This window comes from Mytilus edulis, chromosome 13 (genome assembly GCF_963676685.1).
Source record: "Mytilus edulis chromosome 13, xbMytEdul2.2, whole genome shotgun sequence".
Taxonomy (NCBI): Eukaryota; Metazoa; Mollusca; class Bivalvia; order Mytilida; family Mytilidae; genus Mytilus; species Mytilus edulis.
This window is the reverse complement of record NC_092356.1, coordinates 6709050-6728932: the sequence shown is the minus strand read 5'-3', so window position 1 is coordinate 6728932 and position 19883 is coordinate 6709050. Positions and strand designations below refer to the sequence as shown.

At 33.2% G+C, this 19883-nt stretch overlaps 1 protein-coding gene across 1 annotated transcript in view; it reads right to left on the bottom strand.

Annotated features, from left to right (window-relative positions):
• LOC139501998 (uncharacterized) overlaps positions 1-19883 on the bottom strand; it is a 155650-nt gene that overhangs the window by 72354 nt on the left and 63413 nt on the right. Inside the window, exons 37-56 of the mRNA XM_071291318.1 lie at positions 19386-19531; positions 17565-17656; positions 16698-16743; positions 16009-16260; positions 14375-14429; positions 13472-13635; positions 12108-12278; positions 10857-11072; positions 10085-10130; positions 9733-9887; positions 8856-9032; positions 7044-7265; positions 5980-6022; positions 4439-4599; positions 3863-4039; positions 2775-2984; positions 2349-2391; positions 1634-1800; positions 1082-1252; positions 290-554 (exon numbers count right to left, since the gene is read on the bottom strand). Coding sequence (XP_071147419.1) covers positions 290-554; positions 1082-1252; positions 1634-1800; positions 2349-2391; positions 2775-2984; positions 3863-4039; positions 4439-4599; positions 5980-6022; positions 7044-7265; positions 8856-9032; positions 9733-9887; positions 10085-10130; positions 10857-11072; positions 12108-12278; positions 13472-13635; positions 14375-14429; positions 16009-16260; positions 16698-16743; positions 17565-17656; positions 19386-19531 — 2979 coding nt within the window. The remainder of the gene's footprint in view (positions 1-289; positions 555-1081; positions 1253-1633; positions 1801-2348; positions 2392-2774; positions 2985-3862; positions 4040-4438; positions 4600-5979; positions 6023-7043; positions 7266-8855; positions 9033-9732; positions 9888-10084; positions 10131-10856; positions 11073-12107; positions 12279-13471; positions 13636-14374; positions 14430-16008; positions 16261-16697; positions 16744-17564; positions 17657-19385; positions 19532-19883) is intronic.

The window sequence follows — 19883 nt, the reverse complement described above, 5'->3', positions numbered from 1 at the left end:
AGACTATTTACCGGATTTGTTATCACATAAGCAACATGACGGGTGCCACATGTGGAGCAGGATCTGCTTACCCTTCTGGAGCACCTGAGATCACCCCTAGTTTTTGATGGGGTTCGTGTAGTTTATTCTTTAGTTTTCTATGTTGTGTCATGTGTACTATTGTTTGTCTGTTGGTCTTTTTCATTTTTAGCCATGGCGTTGTCAGTTTATTTTAGATTTCTGAGTTTGACTGTCCCTTTGGTATCTTTCGTCCCTCTTTTATACTTATACTAAAGCTAGAAACACTTACTCCAGATGAATAACTCCTCTTAGCTGTACATTTTCTTCCTGTTCATACACATAGTTTATCAAACTCTTCTCTATAAATAGATTATCAATCCCAGCAGTCAAGTCCCTATCACAGAGATTAATCCTTACATACAACTCCACAGATCTATCCAGTTCAGCTATGTCCATACAACAACTTATACTGGTACATGTCTCATCCAGGTGGCAGGTAATGGGTAAGCTTGAGTCAATGGGTGGAAGGCTTACTGGCAGGGCAGCAGGACATGCTGTAAAAAGACATATAATCTGGTTGTCTTATCTTATTTCAAATAAAACTTGCTCAGCTATTCACAAATAAAAATGTTACTTTAAAAAAAATACACATGTTAACCTGACAAAAAATTTCATGGATATCTACAATGTTCAACAATAGACAAGTCCTCTTTCCTTTCATATAAATTTTAGGCAAAGTCTAATATACAATGCTTTCCTTGTAGATTCTGCGTTTAGTTTTCCTTTTTAAATTGTAACATATTTTGTCATGGTGGGGCCTTTAAATGTTTATAATTAAGATTTTGCTCATTGTTGATTGCAGTATTAAACCAACCTACACGAAACTATTTACTAGATACAGGTATTGAAAAATGTAGGAAGGGCTGTAAAAAAATATAACATCACTCCAGCCTGTATTATCAACCCTTCTGTACGTCTTGTGCTGTCACTGTTTAGAATCTAAAATCACAACCTCACTTCATAGAAAAAAACATGATACAAATTAATTAAAAATGTCAGGAACAAGAAATTTGTTATATACCATTACTCCAGCCCGTTGCATCAGCTGCACTATAAGGTGCACTAGTTCTACTACAGGATAAATCACTCAGGAACGGAGCAATCCCTAGAGCATTGATCAGTCTGTCTATCTCTACGGCTGACAGGCTACCATTAATATTGTTGTCATCTTTGTACTTGGTTAGTGAAAAGTCTAAAATGTAAATATTTTTATCAGATATTAATATGCGTGTCATACTTATACATAGGTGACAGTACAAAAGGTGGCAAAATCAATGAATCAGGTAAATAAAACATTTTGAAAAAAAAAGGAGAAAATGTCAAAAAATAAAAACAGGCAAATTCCTGAACGCTTTCATAATATAGCTGCACAATATTTTGGTCTTTTTCAGCCTTTATCTGCTCCAGATAGTTTTTTTCCTTTTATGTTTTCATGTTACTGAGAACACATAAACAAATATTTTGAAAATGTAGATATCAAATTTAATATTCATTTAAAATCAAATTTTTCAAAGGTAATCAAGGATGTTAAGTCCTGTTTTGGAAAAATTAAGCTGACCATATTTTCCCATACCTGTAACAAGAAATCCAGCATTAGCTGTCCCACAATCCTCTTTTGGTATCTTGGTGTTGATAAACACAGGAACAGACAACAGACATGCTCCACTGTACTCCATACATACACTGATGTTTAGATTCAGTAAGTATTTATTCTCTCCACTTAAATCATTCACAGTGAACCTAAGTACAGATTTAAAATAAAAATAAAACACTCAATCAATGAATAGGAAAATATAATGAATAGTGGGTTAATTTCACTAGTGTAAAATTTCATGAAATACATTCAATAAGATATACAAAATATTTTGGCAGTAATTATTTTGGCCGATTCAAAATTTTTATCAATACCTTTGCATATGTACTTTTTAAATTGGCAGGATTTATTGTGACGCAAAAATAATCGAAAATTTACACCAAGTGAAAAAATAACAATATACAGTAAGACATTTATTAGTCAGACTGGATTTTGATCTGATTTCAGTATCTACAAGTACACTTGTTTCTTTTTGTATTTAGTTTGTTGTTGAGATGTTGTTGGCCTATGAAAAGATCTAATGACTTTGAGTTCATTTCTACATTTCAATTTAGTTTTGAAGCAATCGAGTAAGTTGAATGTACATTTACAGAACTAAAGCATATATTACTTTCAGTAAAATTGAAATTGAAATGTAAAAAGGAATAAATTCCACTAGTTTGGGTGCGAACAGATAAAATCTAAATGAACTTACTCAAATCTAACTATATTTTTCAAGGTCATCAACTTTCTTTCCCCTGAAAATATACAAAAATTAGTAACATTACCATTGAAACTATATTATCAGAATACAGATAAAAGTATCTAATCCTTTATTTATTTGAATGAGGGTTGCCAACAGCTCTTGGGCTATGATTGGTTCTTCTCAAATTTATGTATAAAATATTTTCATCTTTTCTATAACAAAACAGATAACTTCAAAGAATGTAAATTAATCTGATACCATACCTGCCAACTTTTCAATACTCCATGCGGGATTTTTTGTGCATGAAGACCTAATACACCTTTTATAGTGTCATAAGTGTTTTAAATCTACTACTATATTTTTTCAATAGACTCAAATGTAACATTACAATCTACCTCAAGAATATCCAATCAAAGAAACTGTATTAAAACTCACCCCATGAATATCCAATCAAAGATACTGTAACAGTTCTTCTTTCTATTCCTAGATTCAGCTTCATGTTACATCCATCTATCAAAGCAGACACTAGGAATGATCGGCCAATTAGAGGAGCCTCAACACAACATGTGACCCCAGTACAATAATCTGGTATGTGACAGGTTACTGTATTACTGATAGTGGGTAATGTCAAGGTCGCTGGACAATCTGTGCAAAAAAATGATGTAAACAATGGGAATATTTGGACTAAGAAACCTAAAATTGATTAAAAATCATATTACTTGTACATATAAAGACAATTAAAGATAAAGATAAAAATGCTATGAGATATTCTCTGGCCTTTTCTGATGCACAATTTACATTTTTCCAAAAATCAACAATACCAATAAAAAAATAATTCAAATGATGATATTTTGAAAGGTCCAAATGCAACCCATCTCAATTATCTCTTAGGTATTAGTGCTGGAAACATTATATCTAATGGGATACGCTATTCAGTTTAAAATTGAAAAAATCTCGGACTCCCCGAGACTTCCCAAGATTTATGGATTTTGGTAACGTCTGACTGAAAAACTATTGAAACTGCTCAATAAATAAACCACATAACTCTATAATCGTAAATAAATACAAGTTTTATCATTGAGAGGATATTCCTTGTCATATCAAATTACTAAAATAAGTCTGATTTATTTGATGAGAAGTTTATAATAGTTTGGGAATTTGTAAATCATCATGGCAATGGCCGCCATTTTTTTATTACCTTGTTTGCATTCTGCAGAGTTCTGTGATGAACTGCTTGCGATTTTAACAAATTTGAAGTGACAGAATACAAGTTTGATACAAGTTTGATACGCTAGCATCAATATAAAACTAGTTTGAATGACATTTTATTGATATTATTAGAAATTTTTAGGATAATAGTGAGTCCGTTTTAAACACATATCTGTTTCAGTATTGTATCTTTATTTACTATGGCACGACAATAAAATGGACTACAATCACATAGTGTCATTAATATATATGTTCCTGATTAGTGACAGTATCCCCCTGAATCAAGTTTCCCTAAAATAAACTAATCACATTACCATTTGAATTCCATCCATTCACTGCTGAGCTATATACCCCTGTACTCCTGTCACACTCATTATCATTGAGGAATGGACCTAGTCCTATTACGTCCATCAGATCATCTAACAGGGCCGTGGTCAATGGTTCTATAGTTGACAGACCTTTTGTTATCATCCAGCTGTTCAGTGAAAAATCTGTAAAATAATGAACAGTAATTTAATCACAGATACATAGGAAAGATACACTTTTAAAGGGTTGTAGAAGAAAAACATCATGAATTCAAAATCTATGTTATAATTACTAATTATTGACTGCCATATGAACAATACATGCTGCACCATTTTAAAAGATGGAGAATATAAAGTTGTTCAGAGCTAATTTTATCAACATGAAGATAAAACAATATACCATATATAGCTACCAAAAAAAGTTACACTTTTACTGCAAGCTTTAGTAAATTCAACCTCAATAATCGACTAACAGGAAGTTAATGTCAAGGTATTCCCAGCATGCATCAGTAAGATACTTTCTGGTCACATGTTTGTATGCAAATTGTTTGTGGAAATGACACTCCCTTCCCATTATTAACTTACTTGTCACATGGTAATCCATCACCAAATCACAATCTATCTGTGGAAATAAATGGTCTTTCAACACAGTAAATGATATACCACATGTGCCAGGTTCCAGACAGATGTTAAATTCCAAATCTACCAAGTATTTCTTCTGGCTGTTTAATTGCTCAATCTTGAACCTAAAAAAAATAGAAAAAAAGAAAAACTTAGTCATAGTTTTTTTTAATAAAACATTTGCAAAGTTATCCCTAAAGTTCAGAATAAACAGTTTGCTTCAGGTAGAGTTACATAAGCTTATAAGCATACCTGTCAACTGACCCGTATTCTGCGGGTGTGACCAGAGATTTTCACAATTCTGAGGGATCACCCGGGACACCCGCCGGGTCATTGAAATAACCCGGGAATTCCGAAAATGACCCGATTTCACCCGTATTTCTTAGCCTTGAGATTGATTCATAAGTAATATTCCTTTGAAATACCGGCAAATTCGTAATTCATCTATGAACAGGAAGTTCATCTAGTTATGTAAACTGTCAAATTAAGTGACCCATTAAGTGCATGGCTTCACTTGACAGCTTTGGTGTCAAACACACTATTAATTAACACCAATTACCTTAGCTTTAGGTCGTAAATAAATTGCCCTGTTGTTTTACAAACATATTTCAACTAAGAGTTACTTCCCCTTATTTGTCACCATTAAAAATTATTCCTTATATTTACGTTTTATGGGTGAAAAAGATTAAATCATAAAAATATAAAATTCAAATACATATTGAAAAATAACTTTTCATTATTTTTATACCTTTATACAATTTTTTAAAAAAAGTTGAAAATTATTTTTTACATTTATACTTCCTTTAACTGTATTACTATATTTTATCATAGTCTAATTTCCTTCTTAATATGATGATAGAATGTTTCAAGGCTAGATTGCCAGTAGTCTCAAACATTTTAAAATTACTTTAGAAAACTAAATTCTAGTATTTGATGATCACAAAAAGTAAGGAACATAAGACTGTTACACAAATTTATAAAAATCTTTAAAAGTGCAATGAAATAATAATTATTAGGATTTAAAATGACTTAACCAAGTTAACATGCATTGATGTTTTGGTATCTTTGATATAGACATTATATGAAAATGTACCATAAATACTAAAATTCAGCTCGAAAAAGTTTTTACGCGTTATGACCTGAGATTTGATTCTTCAATCGTCACAGGTTGACAGGTATGCTTATAAGTTCCATGTAATAGAGCACAGTTTGGAATAATATTAATCCCTTAGTTATTCAAAATTGATACATATTAAAATTATGATAACCAAATCTTATGACTAAAATCAGTTGTGAGTGCAAATCATGAAAAATCAAGTATACATACCTGACAAGCATTTTTTTTTAATGCAGACCAAAGGAAAGTTAAAATATAAAATAGTTTTCTGATTATGAAAAAATCTTATCAATGTAACATTATTTCTGCATACTTAACTGTTGTTTAGTATGTAATCTATATGGACACATAAGTGAATATGATTTTACAGCTAAATCATAAAACTTACTTCATTCTGATAAGCTCCTGAAGTCGTACATCAGTTACCTCCCCTGTAAAAGAGATTTAGAATGAAACAATTCATCTTCTTAAAATTTGTTCTTTAAGTTGTGTGATTAGTAAAATAACTTTATCATTGTATATAAATATAAACAACAGCTTTTGATTTACATAACCACTCATATTTAAGCCAAACCAATTAAATACTTTTTTTTTTTCAACTTTAAATATTTTATTTTAAATATTTTAAATTAAATACTAACAGAAAATGAAATTTCTATATTGGAGAAAGTGTTTTTTCCCAGTTATCTGTGAATCCAACCTACTATGTCATTGTGATAACCAAAAATTCTTATCTGGGTATTCCAGTTTTTGTATATAACTGGTCGAAACAATTAACATACATTTTGTGTAGTGCAGTTTTAATCATCATATTAAACATAAATTTTCTGAGTACGAAACCAGTAAGGCCAAAAAAAAATATATGTCTGTTTCCTGTTTCCCGACCGACCCTGACTCAAACCCCCCTACCCTAGATCTTTTTAATCAAATAACAGGGAGTGCAAAAAAAAAAAAAATTAAAAAAATTAAAAAAATCCCGACCTACCTACCCTGATTTATTTGCCTTGGAAGCAGGAAACAGACATATATTTTTTTTTGGCCTAATTTCAGTACAAATCAGTGGAGCAGAAACAAATGTAACCTCAATCTGTAACTCATCATAGTAGACTCACATACTAACAAGAATGCGTCCCTAGTACACGGATGCCCAATCTGCAATTTCATTTTCTATGTTCAATAGACCGTAAAAATAGGGGAAAATCTCTAATTTGGCATTAAAATTAGAAAGATCATATCATACATAGTGAACATGTGTACTAAGTTTGAAGTTGATTGGACTTCCACTTCATCAAAAACTACTTTAACTAAAAACTTTAATCTGAAAAGGGACAGACAGACAAACAAAGATAAGACCAGAAAACAAAATGCCCTCTACTATCGTAGGGGAGGCATAAAAAAATGTATCCTCTACAAATATATAGGCCTCATGAGCTTGCCATTATATTATCTTACCCCAATTATAAGTAAAGAAATGATACTCAAATGTCAGTTTTTCAATGGCTCCTCTGATGACATAGTTACAGGTATCTATATTAACATAGAAGTGTAATGTCCTCCCAAGATAAGTAAAGTCATAACAACAATCTACTGCGGAGCAGGAACTAGATATAGAACAAGATGCATGTGTCCCATCACCTGTTAGTCCGGTAGGATCAGCAACAGATGTGGGACAATCTGAAAGACAAAACAGACAATGTTTAGTTGCAAGCAAACAAAAGTAGAGAAAACATTTAGAAGTAAATAAAACAGTCAAAACTAATAAACCAAGCCAACTGCATCTCAACACCAGAAAAGTGGAAAATTCTGAAAGATAACACAGATGTATAGTTAAATGATCAACATTGGTAAACATTCTATTAGAGATAATTAAATAATTATGTATAATGCATTTTGCACATTATATAAAAATGACACAGATGATGCCCCCGCTTGCATAATAACATTATAAAGGGGCATAACTAGAGAGCAGTAAAAATAACGCCACCCAAATAGGAACTTTATGTGTTTTGTGGTAATGAGCATGGTGTATAAATTTCATAACATTTGGTTGAGGCAAACTCAAGATAGAACTAAAGGCTCTTTAGAGCCTGTGTCGCTCACCTTAGTCTATGTGAATATTTAACAAAGGAAGCAGATGGATTCATGACAAAATTGTGTTTTGGTGATGGTGATGTGTTTGTACATCTTAATTTACAGAACATTCTTGCTGCTTACAATTATCTGTATCTATAATGAACTTGACCCAGTAGTTTCAGTGGAAAATGTTTGTAAAAATTTACAAATTTTATGAAAATTGTTAAAAATTGACTATAAAGGACAATAACTCCTTATGGGGTCAATTGACCATTTCGGTCATGTTGACTTATTTGTAAATCTTACTTTGCTGAAAATTATTGTAAGTTTTTAGCTGTGGCAGCCATCTTGGTTGGATGGCTTGGTCACCGGACACAATTTTTTAAACTAGATACCCCAAAGATGATTGTTGCCAAGTTTGGATTAATTTGGCCTAGTAGTTTCAGTGGAAAAATTGTAAAAATTTACAAATTTTATGAAAATTGTTAAAAATTGACTAAAAAGGGCAATAACTCCTAAAGGGGTCAACTGACCATTTCAGTCATGTTGACTTATTTGTAAATCTTACTTTGCTGAACATTATTGCTGTTTGCAGTTTATCTCTATCTATAATAATATTCAAGATAATAACCAAAAACTGCAAAATTTCCTTAAAATTACCAATTCAGGGGCAGCAACCCAACAACGGGTTGTCCGATTTGTCTGAAAATTTACGAGCAGATAGATCTTGACCTAAGAGACAATTTTACCCCCTGTCAGATTTGCTCTAAATGCTTTGGTTTTAGAGTTATGAGCCAAAATCTACATTTTACCCCTATGTTCTATTTTTAGCCATGGCGGCCATCTTGGTTGGTTGGCAGGGTCACACCACACATTTTTTAAACTAGATACCCCAATGATGATTGTGGCCAAGTTTGGTTAAATTTGGCCCAGTAGTTTCAGAGGAGAAGATTTTTGTAAAAGTTTACAGACGACGGACGACGGACGCCAAGTGATGAGAAAAGCTCACTTGACCTTTCAGGTCAGGTGAGCTAAAAAGAAATTTAAAATCTTTAAAAGCAGTGAAAAAACTATGTCAAAAAACAATATCAACATATTTAGTCAAGTAAAGTTAAGATACACTTCATCATGTTCATAAATAAAATATCTTAACATTTTGCAGTGTTTTTCTTCTTTTTAGACATAACATACCATTTTTCCACCCATCAGTTGAAGGAGAATATACAGCATTGCTACGGTCACAAGCAGGGTCAATCAGGCGTGTGTCTAGACCAATCTGTTGCATCAACAATCCTGCCAAGTCAGTTGGAAGTGTCGCCACAGAAGTTACTTTGTCCAGTGCATCACCCCAGCCAGTAAGGGAGAAACCTGCAATAAAAAGCTAACATTCAAATCTAACTTGTAGCCATGTATATGCACACAATGGCTTATAAAATTGTTCATAAAAGTGAGAGGCTTAGCTGGCTATAAAACCAAGTTCAATCCACCATTTTCTGTTCCAAGTCAGTGATATGACGTTTGTCATCCTTTCCTTTGATGTGTTTGAGCTTTTTATTTCGCCATTTGGTTAGCTATGGACTTTCCGTTTTGAATTTTCCTTGGATTTCAGTATTTTTGTGATTTTACCTTTTTTAGCATGCTTTTAGACATACATTCAGTGTGAAAAACTCTTAGAATAGAATATGGAGGGATAGGTTGGTGTAATGTAATATGATATTTAATTATTGCATAAAATATATTCCAATGCCCAGACACATTGTTTTTACTCCAACATGACTCTTTCTCCTAATTGTGGCATGCTTAGTGAAGTACAGTAATTACTTGTTCTCCTGTTTGGTTTGATCCTGCCAAGGATCAACATTAACAAAACCCTAACTGAAGAACCAAACTTTAAACAATCAAGCAGATATTGCTTCCTCTTTTGATGCAGTAACTAGTTTTAATCAAATTTTATATAGATTTCACAAATCCATCTCTGGAGTAGAGTTGTCTCATTGGCAATCATACCACATCCTCTTTTGAATATATATAATCAGAATCACTGCTGAAGGCCATAAACAGCTCTTACCTGACAGATTCATACTGGTACATATCATCTGAGGTAGTTCTGTGTTATCAAATATTATCATCTCTACTGAGCAGGTACTGTTGGCCTCCAAACAAATTTTCAAGGTCATATCAACAATGTAGATTTTCTCATTAGCTGGTGTTTTTAGGCTATACCTGTTTTCAAAGAAGAAATTTTAAGTGAGAAAAAAATAAGTATGAATAAGTAAACAAATTTTTTAAATTGCTTTGATTTGAATGCATAAAACATAGCCTTAATATTATTTATAAATTTATTTTCCAGAAGTGGAAAATGTCTATTATACACCCAAATATTTTTCTAATTTATTTTCAAATCTTTCTAGGCGACTTACTCTAACTGAATCACTCCATTTGCCATGATTAATCTGTAGGTTTTTCCTGAAAAAGAAATCAACAAGAATGTGTCCATAGTACACGGATGCCCCACTCACACTATCATTTTCCATGTTCAGTGGACTGTGAAATTGGGGTCAAAACTTTAATTTGGCATTTAAATTAGAAAGATCATATCATAGGGAACATGTGCACTAAGTTTCAAGTTGTTTGGACTTCAACCTCATCAAAAACTACCTTGACCAAAATCTTTAACCTGAAGCAGGATGAACGGACGGACAGACGAACAGATTGAAGAACAGACAAACGGACGGACGGACTAACAGACGGATGGACGCACAGACCAGAAAGCATAATACCCCTCTACTGTCGTAGGTGGGGCATAAAAATTAACAAAACTTATCCTTAAGTTGCACTATAGTTACAATGATTTGTTAACTTCTTAAAACTTAATCATCATTTCTGTTTGAATAATAATGATGATATAAATACTGTGGATTCAGTTATTATTGTAAGTACCAACTTTGGTGGATAGAGGAAATCTGGCATTTAGTGAACGTTTAACATTGTTGTTTTGCAGTCTGCATACATTCCTATAGAAACTTATAAATAGTTGAACATCATTTGAATTCTGGAGGAAAGTTGTCTCATTGGAAACCATACCATATTTTCTTATTTTTGAGTTACTTTTCTTTAGTGTGGAGAGCATACAAGATAATTTGGATTACAATGTAAGCATTGCAGGCATCAAAACATCAAAATAAGACTAACCTCTCTCAATAACAAACAGGGACCTAGACTCCTGAAGACTATTTATAGCCACATTGACTTCATATCCACATGGGTCAATAGTAAATACTGTATGTAAGGTCAGTCCAAGGTAAGGTACATCAGTACAGCATTCAATGGTGGAACAACTGTCTAAGAAGTGACATCGACCTGGTTTGTCTATGATGTCAGGCAGCATAAACACACTTAATGGACATTCTGAAATAAATGATAAGATCAATAATTAGGTCAACTTTAAAGAAAGTGACAGCGAGCCGATTGGTCTGGCAGCATAAACACACTTAATGAACATTCTGAAAAAAAATAAAGTAGGGCAATATGTAGGTCAACTCTCCAGGAAATGACATTGACCTGGTTTATCTATAATGTCATATAGCATAAACACACTTAATGGACATTATGAAAAACATAATTAGGTCAATAATTAGGTCAACTCTCCAAGAAGTGAAAGAGACCTGGTTTTTCTATAATGTCTAGCAGCATAAACACACTTAATGGACATTCTGAAATAAATGATAAGATCAATAATTAGGTCAACTTTCAAGAAAGTGACAGCGAGCCGATTGGTCTGGCAGCATAAACACACTTAATGGACATTCTGAAAAAAAATAAAGTAGGGCAATATGTAGGTCAACTCTCCAGGAAATGACATTGACCCGGTTTATCTATAATGTCTGATAGCATAAACACACTTAATGGACATTCTGAAAAACATAATTAGGTCAATAATTAGGTCAACTCTCCAAGAAGTGGAAGCGACCTGGTTTTTCTATAATGTCTGGCAGCATAAACACACTTAATGGACATTCTGAAAAAAATAATTAGGTCAATAATTAGGTCAACTCTCCAAGAAGTGGAGGCGACCTGGTTTTTCTATAATGTCTGGCAGCATAAACACACTTAATGGACATTCTGAAAAAAATAATAAAGAAGGTCAATAATTAGGTCAACTCTCCAACTAACAAAACAATTATTAAGTAAAAATGAAGTAGTAAATCAACTTGAAAAATCATCAAAAATAACTAAAAATTAGAACAAAATCTAATGGTTCTCATGTTATTTAAAGAGTTTTCAAATCATACTTCAGAGGTCTTCAATCAAATTTTTATTCTTCAGTCTAAAATGAAAAGTCAAGCAAAGTTTTGTAAGAGATTCACTTTTAATATCTTTACATGATGTTTTCTGTCTGCCCATTTTTATATTTAATTCAGACATGATCACTAAAATACAAACCATTTTTCCAGCCCAGTATACTTGGCATGTAAGGACTCCTTGTGTAGTCACATTCATCTCCTGTGAAATGCTCAGCTATTCCAAGTTCTTCCAGCAAGAATTGTATTGCTGATCCAGATAGATCATTTATGTCTAGTCCTCTTTCCTTCACCCAGGCAGTCAGGGAAAAATCTGAAAATCAAAAATTAACCATTCCATAATTAAAAAACGCATTATAACAATTTTTTCTTTTTATGAAAAAAAAAAAATACTATATGTGCTTATTGTTATGCGTTTACTTTTCTACATTAGCTAGAGGTATAGGGGAGGGTTGAGATCTTATAATAAAATTGAGAATGGAAATGGGGAATGTGTCAAAGAGACAACAACCCGACCAAATAAAAAACAACAGCAGAGGGTCACCAACAGGTCTTCAATGTAGCGAGAAATTCCCGCACCCGAAGGCGTCCTTCAGCTGGCCCCTAAACAAATATATACTAGTCCAGTGATAATGAACGCCATACTAATTTCCAAATTGTACACAAGAAACTAAAATTAAAATAATACAAGACTAACAAAGGCCAGAGGCTCCTGACTTGGGACAGGCGCAAAAATGCGGCGGGGTTAAACATGTTTGTGAGATCTCAACCCTCCCCCTATACCTCTAACCAATGTAGAAAAGAAAACGCATAACAATACGCACATTAAAATTCAGTTCAAGAGAAGTATAACATGTTTAACCCCTCCGCATTTTTGCGCCTGTCCCAAGTCAGGATGGATCGCGGAGCCTCTGGCCTTTGTTAGTCTTGTATTATTTTTAATTTTAGTTTCTTGTGTACAATTCGGAATTTAGTATGGTGTTCATTATCACTGAACTAGTATATGTATTTGTTTAGGGGCCAGCTGAAGGACCACACAGGGTGCTGGAATTCTCACTGCATAGAAGACCTGTTGGTGACCTTCTGCAGTTGTCTGTTCTATGGTCGGGTTGTTGTCTCTTTGACACATTCTCCATTTCCATTCTCAATTGTATAAAAATAAATGTATACATTGATCAGAATGACAACATTAATTGTGCAAAGCTCTTTATTCCAAAAGTAAGCTCAAATCGGAAATCAGTGCCATAGAATCACCCAAAAAATAATATTGTTTCCTTATTTGTTTGTGAATGTTCATTTTACAGCTTGCCAAACTTGCAACTTCCTATTAATTGTTTTAAATAATATATAATTAAACTATATATTTCTTGGGTTTCCAGCTCACATAAACCACAGTGACAGAACATAGAATATTTTTCAAAGTCCCCTTTGTCCTTTATTAAACAATGCAATAATTTCTGAATTTATAGTTAGCATTTCTATCAGATTTACCAATGCTAAACTTACTCTTCAAATCTGTGTCATTCTTCAAGCAAAATGGGAAAAACTGGTTTCTTACTAAAGGTATCCCATCTGTGCTTGGCACACAGTAAGACACATCACTATCTGGGAAGCAGATTTTCAAGGTCAGGTCAACAGTAAAACCTGTACTGCTCTTGCTAACTGAATATCTACAAATATTTATTTACATTTTAAAACTTTTATTTCAGAGGTATGAAGAAAGCAAAGATCAACTCAATATCACTTTTTTAAAATTAAATATTACAGACATCCAAGATGTACAAATGTAACTGCTGCTGAAACAGGTGGTTATAAAATTATCAGAATTTCTAGGATTTCTGTCGTATGTGAAAAATTTGGTGATATCACTGAAAGAAGAATGAAATGTTTGTAAAATAAAAAAAAAATCAACTTCTGCCCAATATTTTAAAGACAAGGAGTTGAAGTCATAAAACTTTGCTCAGTGCTTGGAGCATCAAAAATCATGCTCGAAACACCAAATCCTGCATTTTGATTGGTTGATTCTCGAGTCTGAGTACAAAAATCTTGCTCGAAAGTTTTATGACCGCAAGGCATGGTCTTGAAGGCATAAAACTTTCTCAGTGCTCGGAGCACAAAAATCATGCTCGAAACAGGAAATCCAGCAATTTGATTGGTTTATTCTCGAGTCTGAGTACAAAAATCATGCCTGAAAGTTTTATGACCGTGAGGCCAGATGTTGACCGTAAACATGAGGGATGATCATTTGATTATGATACTGTGTCTTTTTATAACAAATCTCCTCTCTCTCAGTTGGTTTAATTAATTTAATTATTTGTCTAAAAATGTATTTATCTTTCAAACTGACTGGACCTCCTGTATGACATTTACATCATATGATCTTCTCTTTTCAGGTTTTACTGTACTTACTGAATTTGTACTGGAGAAGGCGTTCCTACACCTATGTTGAATGAAGAAATTTGACCTACAATTTAACAAGAGTGCACACACTGAAATGTCTCACCTTCTTTACTAATCATTGATATTATGTTGATAGTCCTAAGTATAAAGTGTTATTACAACTGTCACATAAACTTAACATTAAACAAGATAGTTAAAGAAAGACCAATGAACCATGAAAATAAGGTCAAGGTCAGATGAACCATGCCAGGCAGACATGTACAGCTAACAATGCTTCCATACAACAAATATAGTTGACCTATTACTTATAGTTTTAGAAAAATAGACCAAAACACAAAAACTTAACACTGTGCAATGAACCGTACAATTGAGGTCATGGTCAAATAAAACCTGCAGGACTGACATATAGATCATAATATATTTCCAAACATCAAATATAGTTGACCTTTGGCATATAATATTAGATCAAAAGATCAAAACTTAAAAACTTAACTTTGACCACTGAACCATGAAAATGAGGTCAAGGTCAGATGACATCTGCCCGCTAGACATGTACACCTTACAATCATTCCATACAACAAATATAGTAGACCTATTGCATAAAGTATGAGAAAAACAGACCAAAACAAAAAAACTTAACTATAACCACTGAACCATGAAAATGAGGTCAAGCTCAGATGACACCTGCCAGTTGGACATGTACACCTTCTAGTCCTTCCATACACAAAATATACTAGCCTTATTGCTTATAGTATCTGAGATATGGACTTGACCACCAAAACTTAACCTTGTTCACTGATCCATGAAATGAGGTCGAGGTCAAGTGAAAACTGTCTGACGGGCATGAGGACTTTGCAAGGTACGCACATACCAAATACAGTTATCCTATTACTTATAATAAGAGAGAATTCAACGTTACAAAAATTCTGAACTTTTTTTTCAAGTGGTCACTGAACCATGAAAATGAGGTCAAGGACATTGGACATGTGACTGACGGAAACTTCGTAACATGAGGCATCTATATACAAAATATGAAGCATCCAGGTCTTCCACCTTCTAAAATATATAGCTTTTAAGAATTGAGCTAACACCGCCGCTGCCGCCGCCGGATCACTATCCCTATGTCGAGCTTTCTGCAACAAAAGTTGCAGGCTCGACAAAAAACAAATAATATAAAATGAAATTAAGATTATTAATCATATTTATAATACTAAATGACTTATTACATGCACTTTGATTAAACTCTGTTGAGAAATGTCATACGTTTTACAAAAACTTTCTCTCTAAACAATTGAATTTTTGATGTAAAATGCTGAACTTTGAAAGATTCATCTGATTTTATTGCTCCCATGTCTTTTCTAACATGTCAACGATGGAGAAAAAAATATGGTTGTTGTTTACTTTAGCATTATTTACTAGGAAAAGAAATATTTATTTTTTTATATTTTGATTCATAAAACAAAATTCTATAAATCAAATAGTTTTGAACCCTTTATATCATTTGATAACTAATGAGCAACTAAAACATACCAGAATAAAATTCAATATCATTAAACTACATTTATTTGACCCACTGGGCAAGGGCTATATAGCCAGTCAAGGTCGTTAAAAACTTCCATCGTGGTACATGAAAATTGACTTACCCCATTCATAATCCAATAAAACAGTTCTGTATGTAAATGTTCCAAGACTGACTTCAATCGTGAAGTTACAAGAATCAAATCTATACCAAAATGTCATGTTAGAGTATGTGACAGTGTCGACACCTAGTGGCAGCTGGAAAGACAGATCCATACAACAATCTAAGCCACCGCAGCCTTCTGGCATCTCACATTGCAATATGTCTGCCATATCAGAGGGGAGATAACTTTGCTCATCTATGTCATGTGTACAATCTGAAGAGAAATATTTTTAAAATACAAAGAACTAAAAAAATATGATTCACTTTATTCAGTTGTGAAGGATAGTTTGGTACAGTGGCAACTAAATTATGCATGCCAACTTGTTTACTTAAAGTACTATAAATTTGGGCCCTGCTTTTAAGGAGACCTACACTTTAATCAAAATGGTAAAATTCTGCATTAACACATGCTACGTACCCTCCCCTGACACAATATGATGCCTTTAATCTAACCAGTCTAGCAATTACTCGTAATGCAACATGTTTAGCGAAGTAACAAAAACAAATTTTAAAATTTTCATTTCATTCTTGCCAGGATTTGAACCGAGGTCTTCCACTCAAGATCTAGATATTTCACATAATCACTTGATATGATATTGAACAGAACTTTTTTTTAAATTGTTAATTTCCCCAAAACATATATTTACTTACTTTGTACTTCTGGCAACTCACAACTAATTTCATTTTGAAAAACACTCTGAAACAAAAATAAAACAGTTAAATTGTGATTTCAACAGGAAAATTTTTAGAAAACAAGTTTTTTTCTCAAATATTATGGCCCACTTTACAAAATTTACATGTTAGAACCTTATTCATCTTCTATACATGTCATTATATAATAAGTGTATTTTAATTTATTATTCTACGGATTTGATTGAGCATATATGTACTGCAATACATTTTTTTTAGATATTCTTCAATTATAAAACCAAAGGGTCAGTCCAATCCTTTTGTAAACAAGAAAAGAATTGTTTGAGGACACAAAGGCCCAAGATAAAGCTTTGCAATTTTCCATGTTAAAAAGGGCCATAATTTTAGAACAACAAATGACTCACTGCCCAAATTCCTACTATGTCTGTGTGTTGAGGTTCTTTGCACTGTGTACGAGTTTCATAAAATCTAGATGAGGCCAGCTTAAGTTAAAATTCAAGCTACAGTCAAGGGTAACACTTTATGTCCCTCGTTGACTAGGTAGGGGTATAAAAAACAAAAAATATCAGTAAAATACTTATAACTACTGACAAATGGAAATAGTCATTTGACCATAGTTGAAGGGGTATAGGACCTTTATAGGGACTCCAGGATGAGGTGTTTTTAAGCTCGGGATTTCGGGATTGATCCTTTTGGGATCTGGGAATTCTTTTTTTGAATTTTGGGATGTTGGGATTTAAATTTATTTAAATTTGGGACCTAGGGATATCGTGTTTTTAAGACTGAGATTTCGAGATCAGGACCACTCCTACCCCTCCTAATAGCTACTCTTTAATTTAATCAATAAATATCAAAAGGCAGACTTACAGATACACCAAACTGTGCTAAGATGACAGAAAATCCTTCTATAGTCATTGTACCACCCAACTGTTGGACAAAGTCTGCTATACTCCCCTCACCTGCAAAATATATAAAAATACTTTAGTATAATAGTATAATATAAAGTTCTAGCTTTTTTTTCCATAGCAAAATGTTATTTATATTAATTTATATGGAAATCACTAATAAAACAAGAAGCTGTCAGAGTGACAGCAAACTGGATTTTTTAACAATTATTTGTGTCCTGGCATTTTCAATATCACAAGGACCATAACACCTGAACAATGACAATCATGAATATTGAACTAGAACATTTTGTCATCAGTATTTCAAAATATCAAAATTTGAAAAACTTAGGTTGAACGGTTCATTAGTAAATGACCAGAGTTTGACAGCCGCCCTATCAGATGCAAGCCATTTACATCACCAAATCAAATAAAATTGAGAATGGAAATTGGGAATGTGCAAAAGAGACAACAACCCGCCATAGAAAAAAACAACAGCAGAAGGTCACCAAGGCTTAAATTAAAATATTGTTTGTTTGCCCTTTACCGACCGACCCTATCAATTCGTTCCGCCTGAAAATCTTTTATTTGTATTTACCAGCAAGATTTTATTTTATTTTATTTTTTCGTTCCTACCAAAAATCTTATATTTGTATTTCCCGCTCAAAACTTTTTTACCGGAATCCTCGGGTTTTATCTTTACGTATAAGGTCCAGTCCGTTTGGTATCACCTGAGCGTTTGACATGAACACTTGCATTTGAAGTTTCAAAGCATTTGTTTGAAATCGATGTTGAACGCTTTCTGAAATCATGATATGAAGTACGTTACTCTGTACCTTTAAACTTAAAGAGCAGGGTTCATTTACAAAAAAGTTCGTTTGATACAAAAGTATTAACGTGTGTACAAACTAATTTGTAAACGGACGTTGTTTTCTATGTAGGGATGGCCTTTTGTGATCCGCATATCAGAATGATTATGTTAACTATGCCGCTAATTTATTTATATCTGACATGAACCAAAAGTGACAAAACCCTGTAAAGTGGAGAATATCTGGCAGTAAAATCGCCAAGTTTTCCATACAGATCATTTATAAATATGATGCAAAATACGTGACAATTGAGTTTTAAGTCTTATAGCATTTTTAGAGGGTGGTAAAGGGTTATTTTCGTGCAACGTGATCGCTGTTTTTAATTTTACGTTCAACGTGATTTTACTTTTTTATTTGACGTTCAGTCATGCAAGACGGGTGCCTCGTTCAACGTGTTCTGTTTATTTAATTTTACGTGCATCGTGATTTTCAAAGTCTTATTTTGCGTGCTCGGTATTTTTCAAATAAAATTCAAACACTTGGCAGGGATCGTGAAAAAATACTTTATTAAAAGCCGTAAACCAATTATATCATAAATGTGTATACTAAATCGAGAATATCAAGTAAAACAAAGAGTTAATAAAATTAACGGTATCAATTTTCTTGCACCAGATGCGCATTTCGACAATACATGTCTCTTCAGTGATGCTCATGGCCAAAATATTTGAAATCCAAAGCTTATATAAAAGATGAAGAGCTATAATCCAAAAGGTCCAAAAAGTATAACCAAATCCGTGAATGGAATCAGAGCTTTAATATATACCAGAAGACAGTGATTCAATGTAGCGAGAAATTCCCGCACCCGGTGGCGTCCTTCAGCTGGCCCCTAAAACCCATTTTTTCCTCGTTTTGTCTCTTTGACACATTCCCCACATCCATTCTCAATTCTATGTATCACATTCTACAAAATTTGTATAAAGGCAAGACAACATTACCAGGCAGGAATACAGCTCCTCCACAATCTTGGTCAGGGATCTCTAGTCCTGATATAAATGTTTCATCCATCACACAGTCCCCACCAGGACAAACTCTCATCCCAAAGTCTATGTTGTAATTGGCACCATTCTTCTCAACTTTGAACCTGCAAAATTTAAATGTTTTCGATAAATGACAAAAACATACAGAGCTTTACTTTCCAGATTAATGAATTTTCCATATGATTGTTGTGAAATTTTGTGTATTTCAACTTCTTTTAAAATCTTTGATTAATACCAAAACTTTGTACAATTTGACATAGCCACTAGTCATTTTTTGGGCCTTTATAGCTTACTGTTCAGTGTGAGCCAAGGCTCTGTGTTGAAGGCCGTACCTTGTCGACCAATAATAGTTTCCATTTTTTTAAATTGTGACTTGGATGGAGAGTTGTCTCATTGCCACTCATATCACATCTTCTTATTTCTTATATAGTATTTGTGAATTCCAGATGTCTTTTG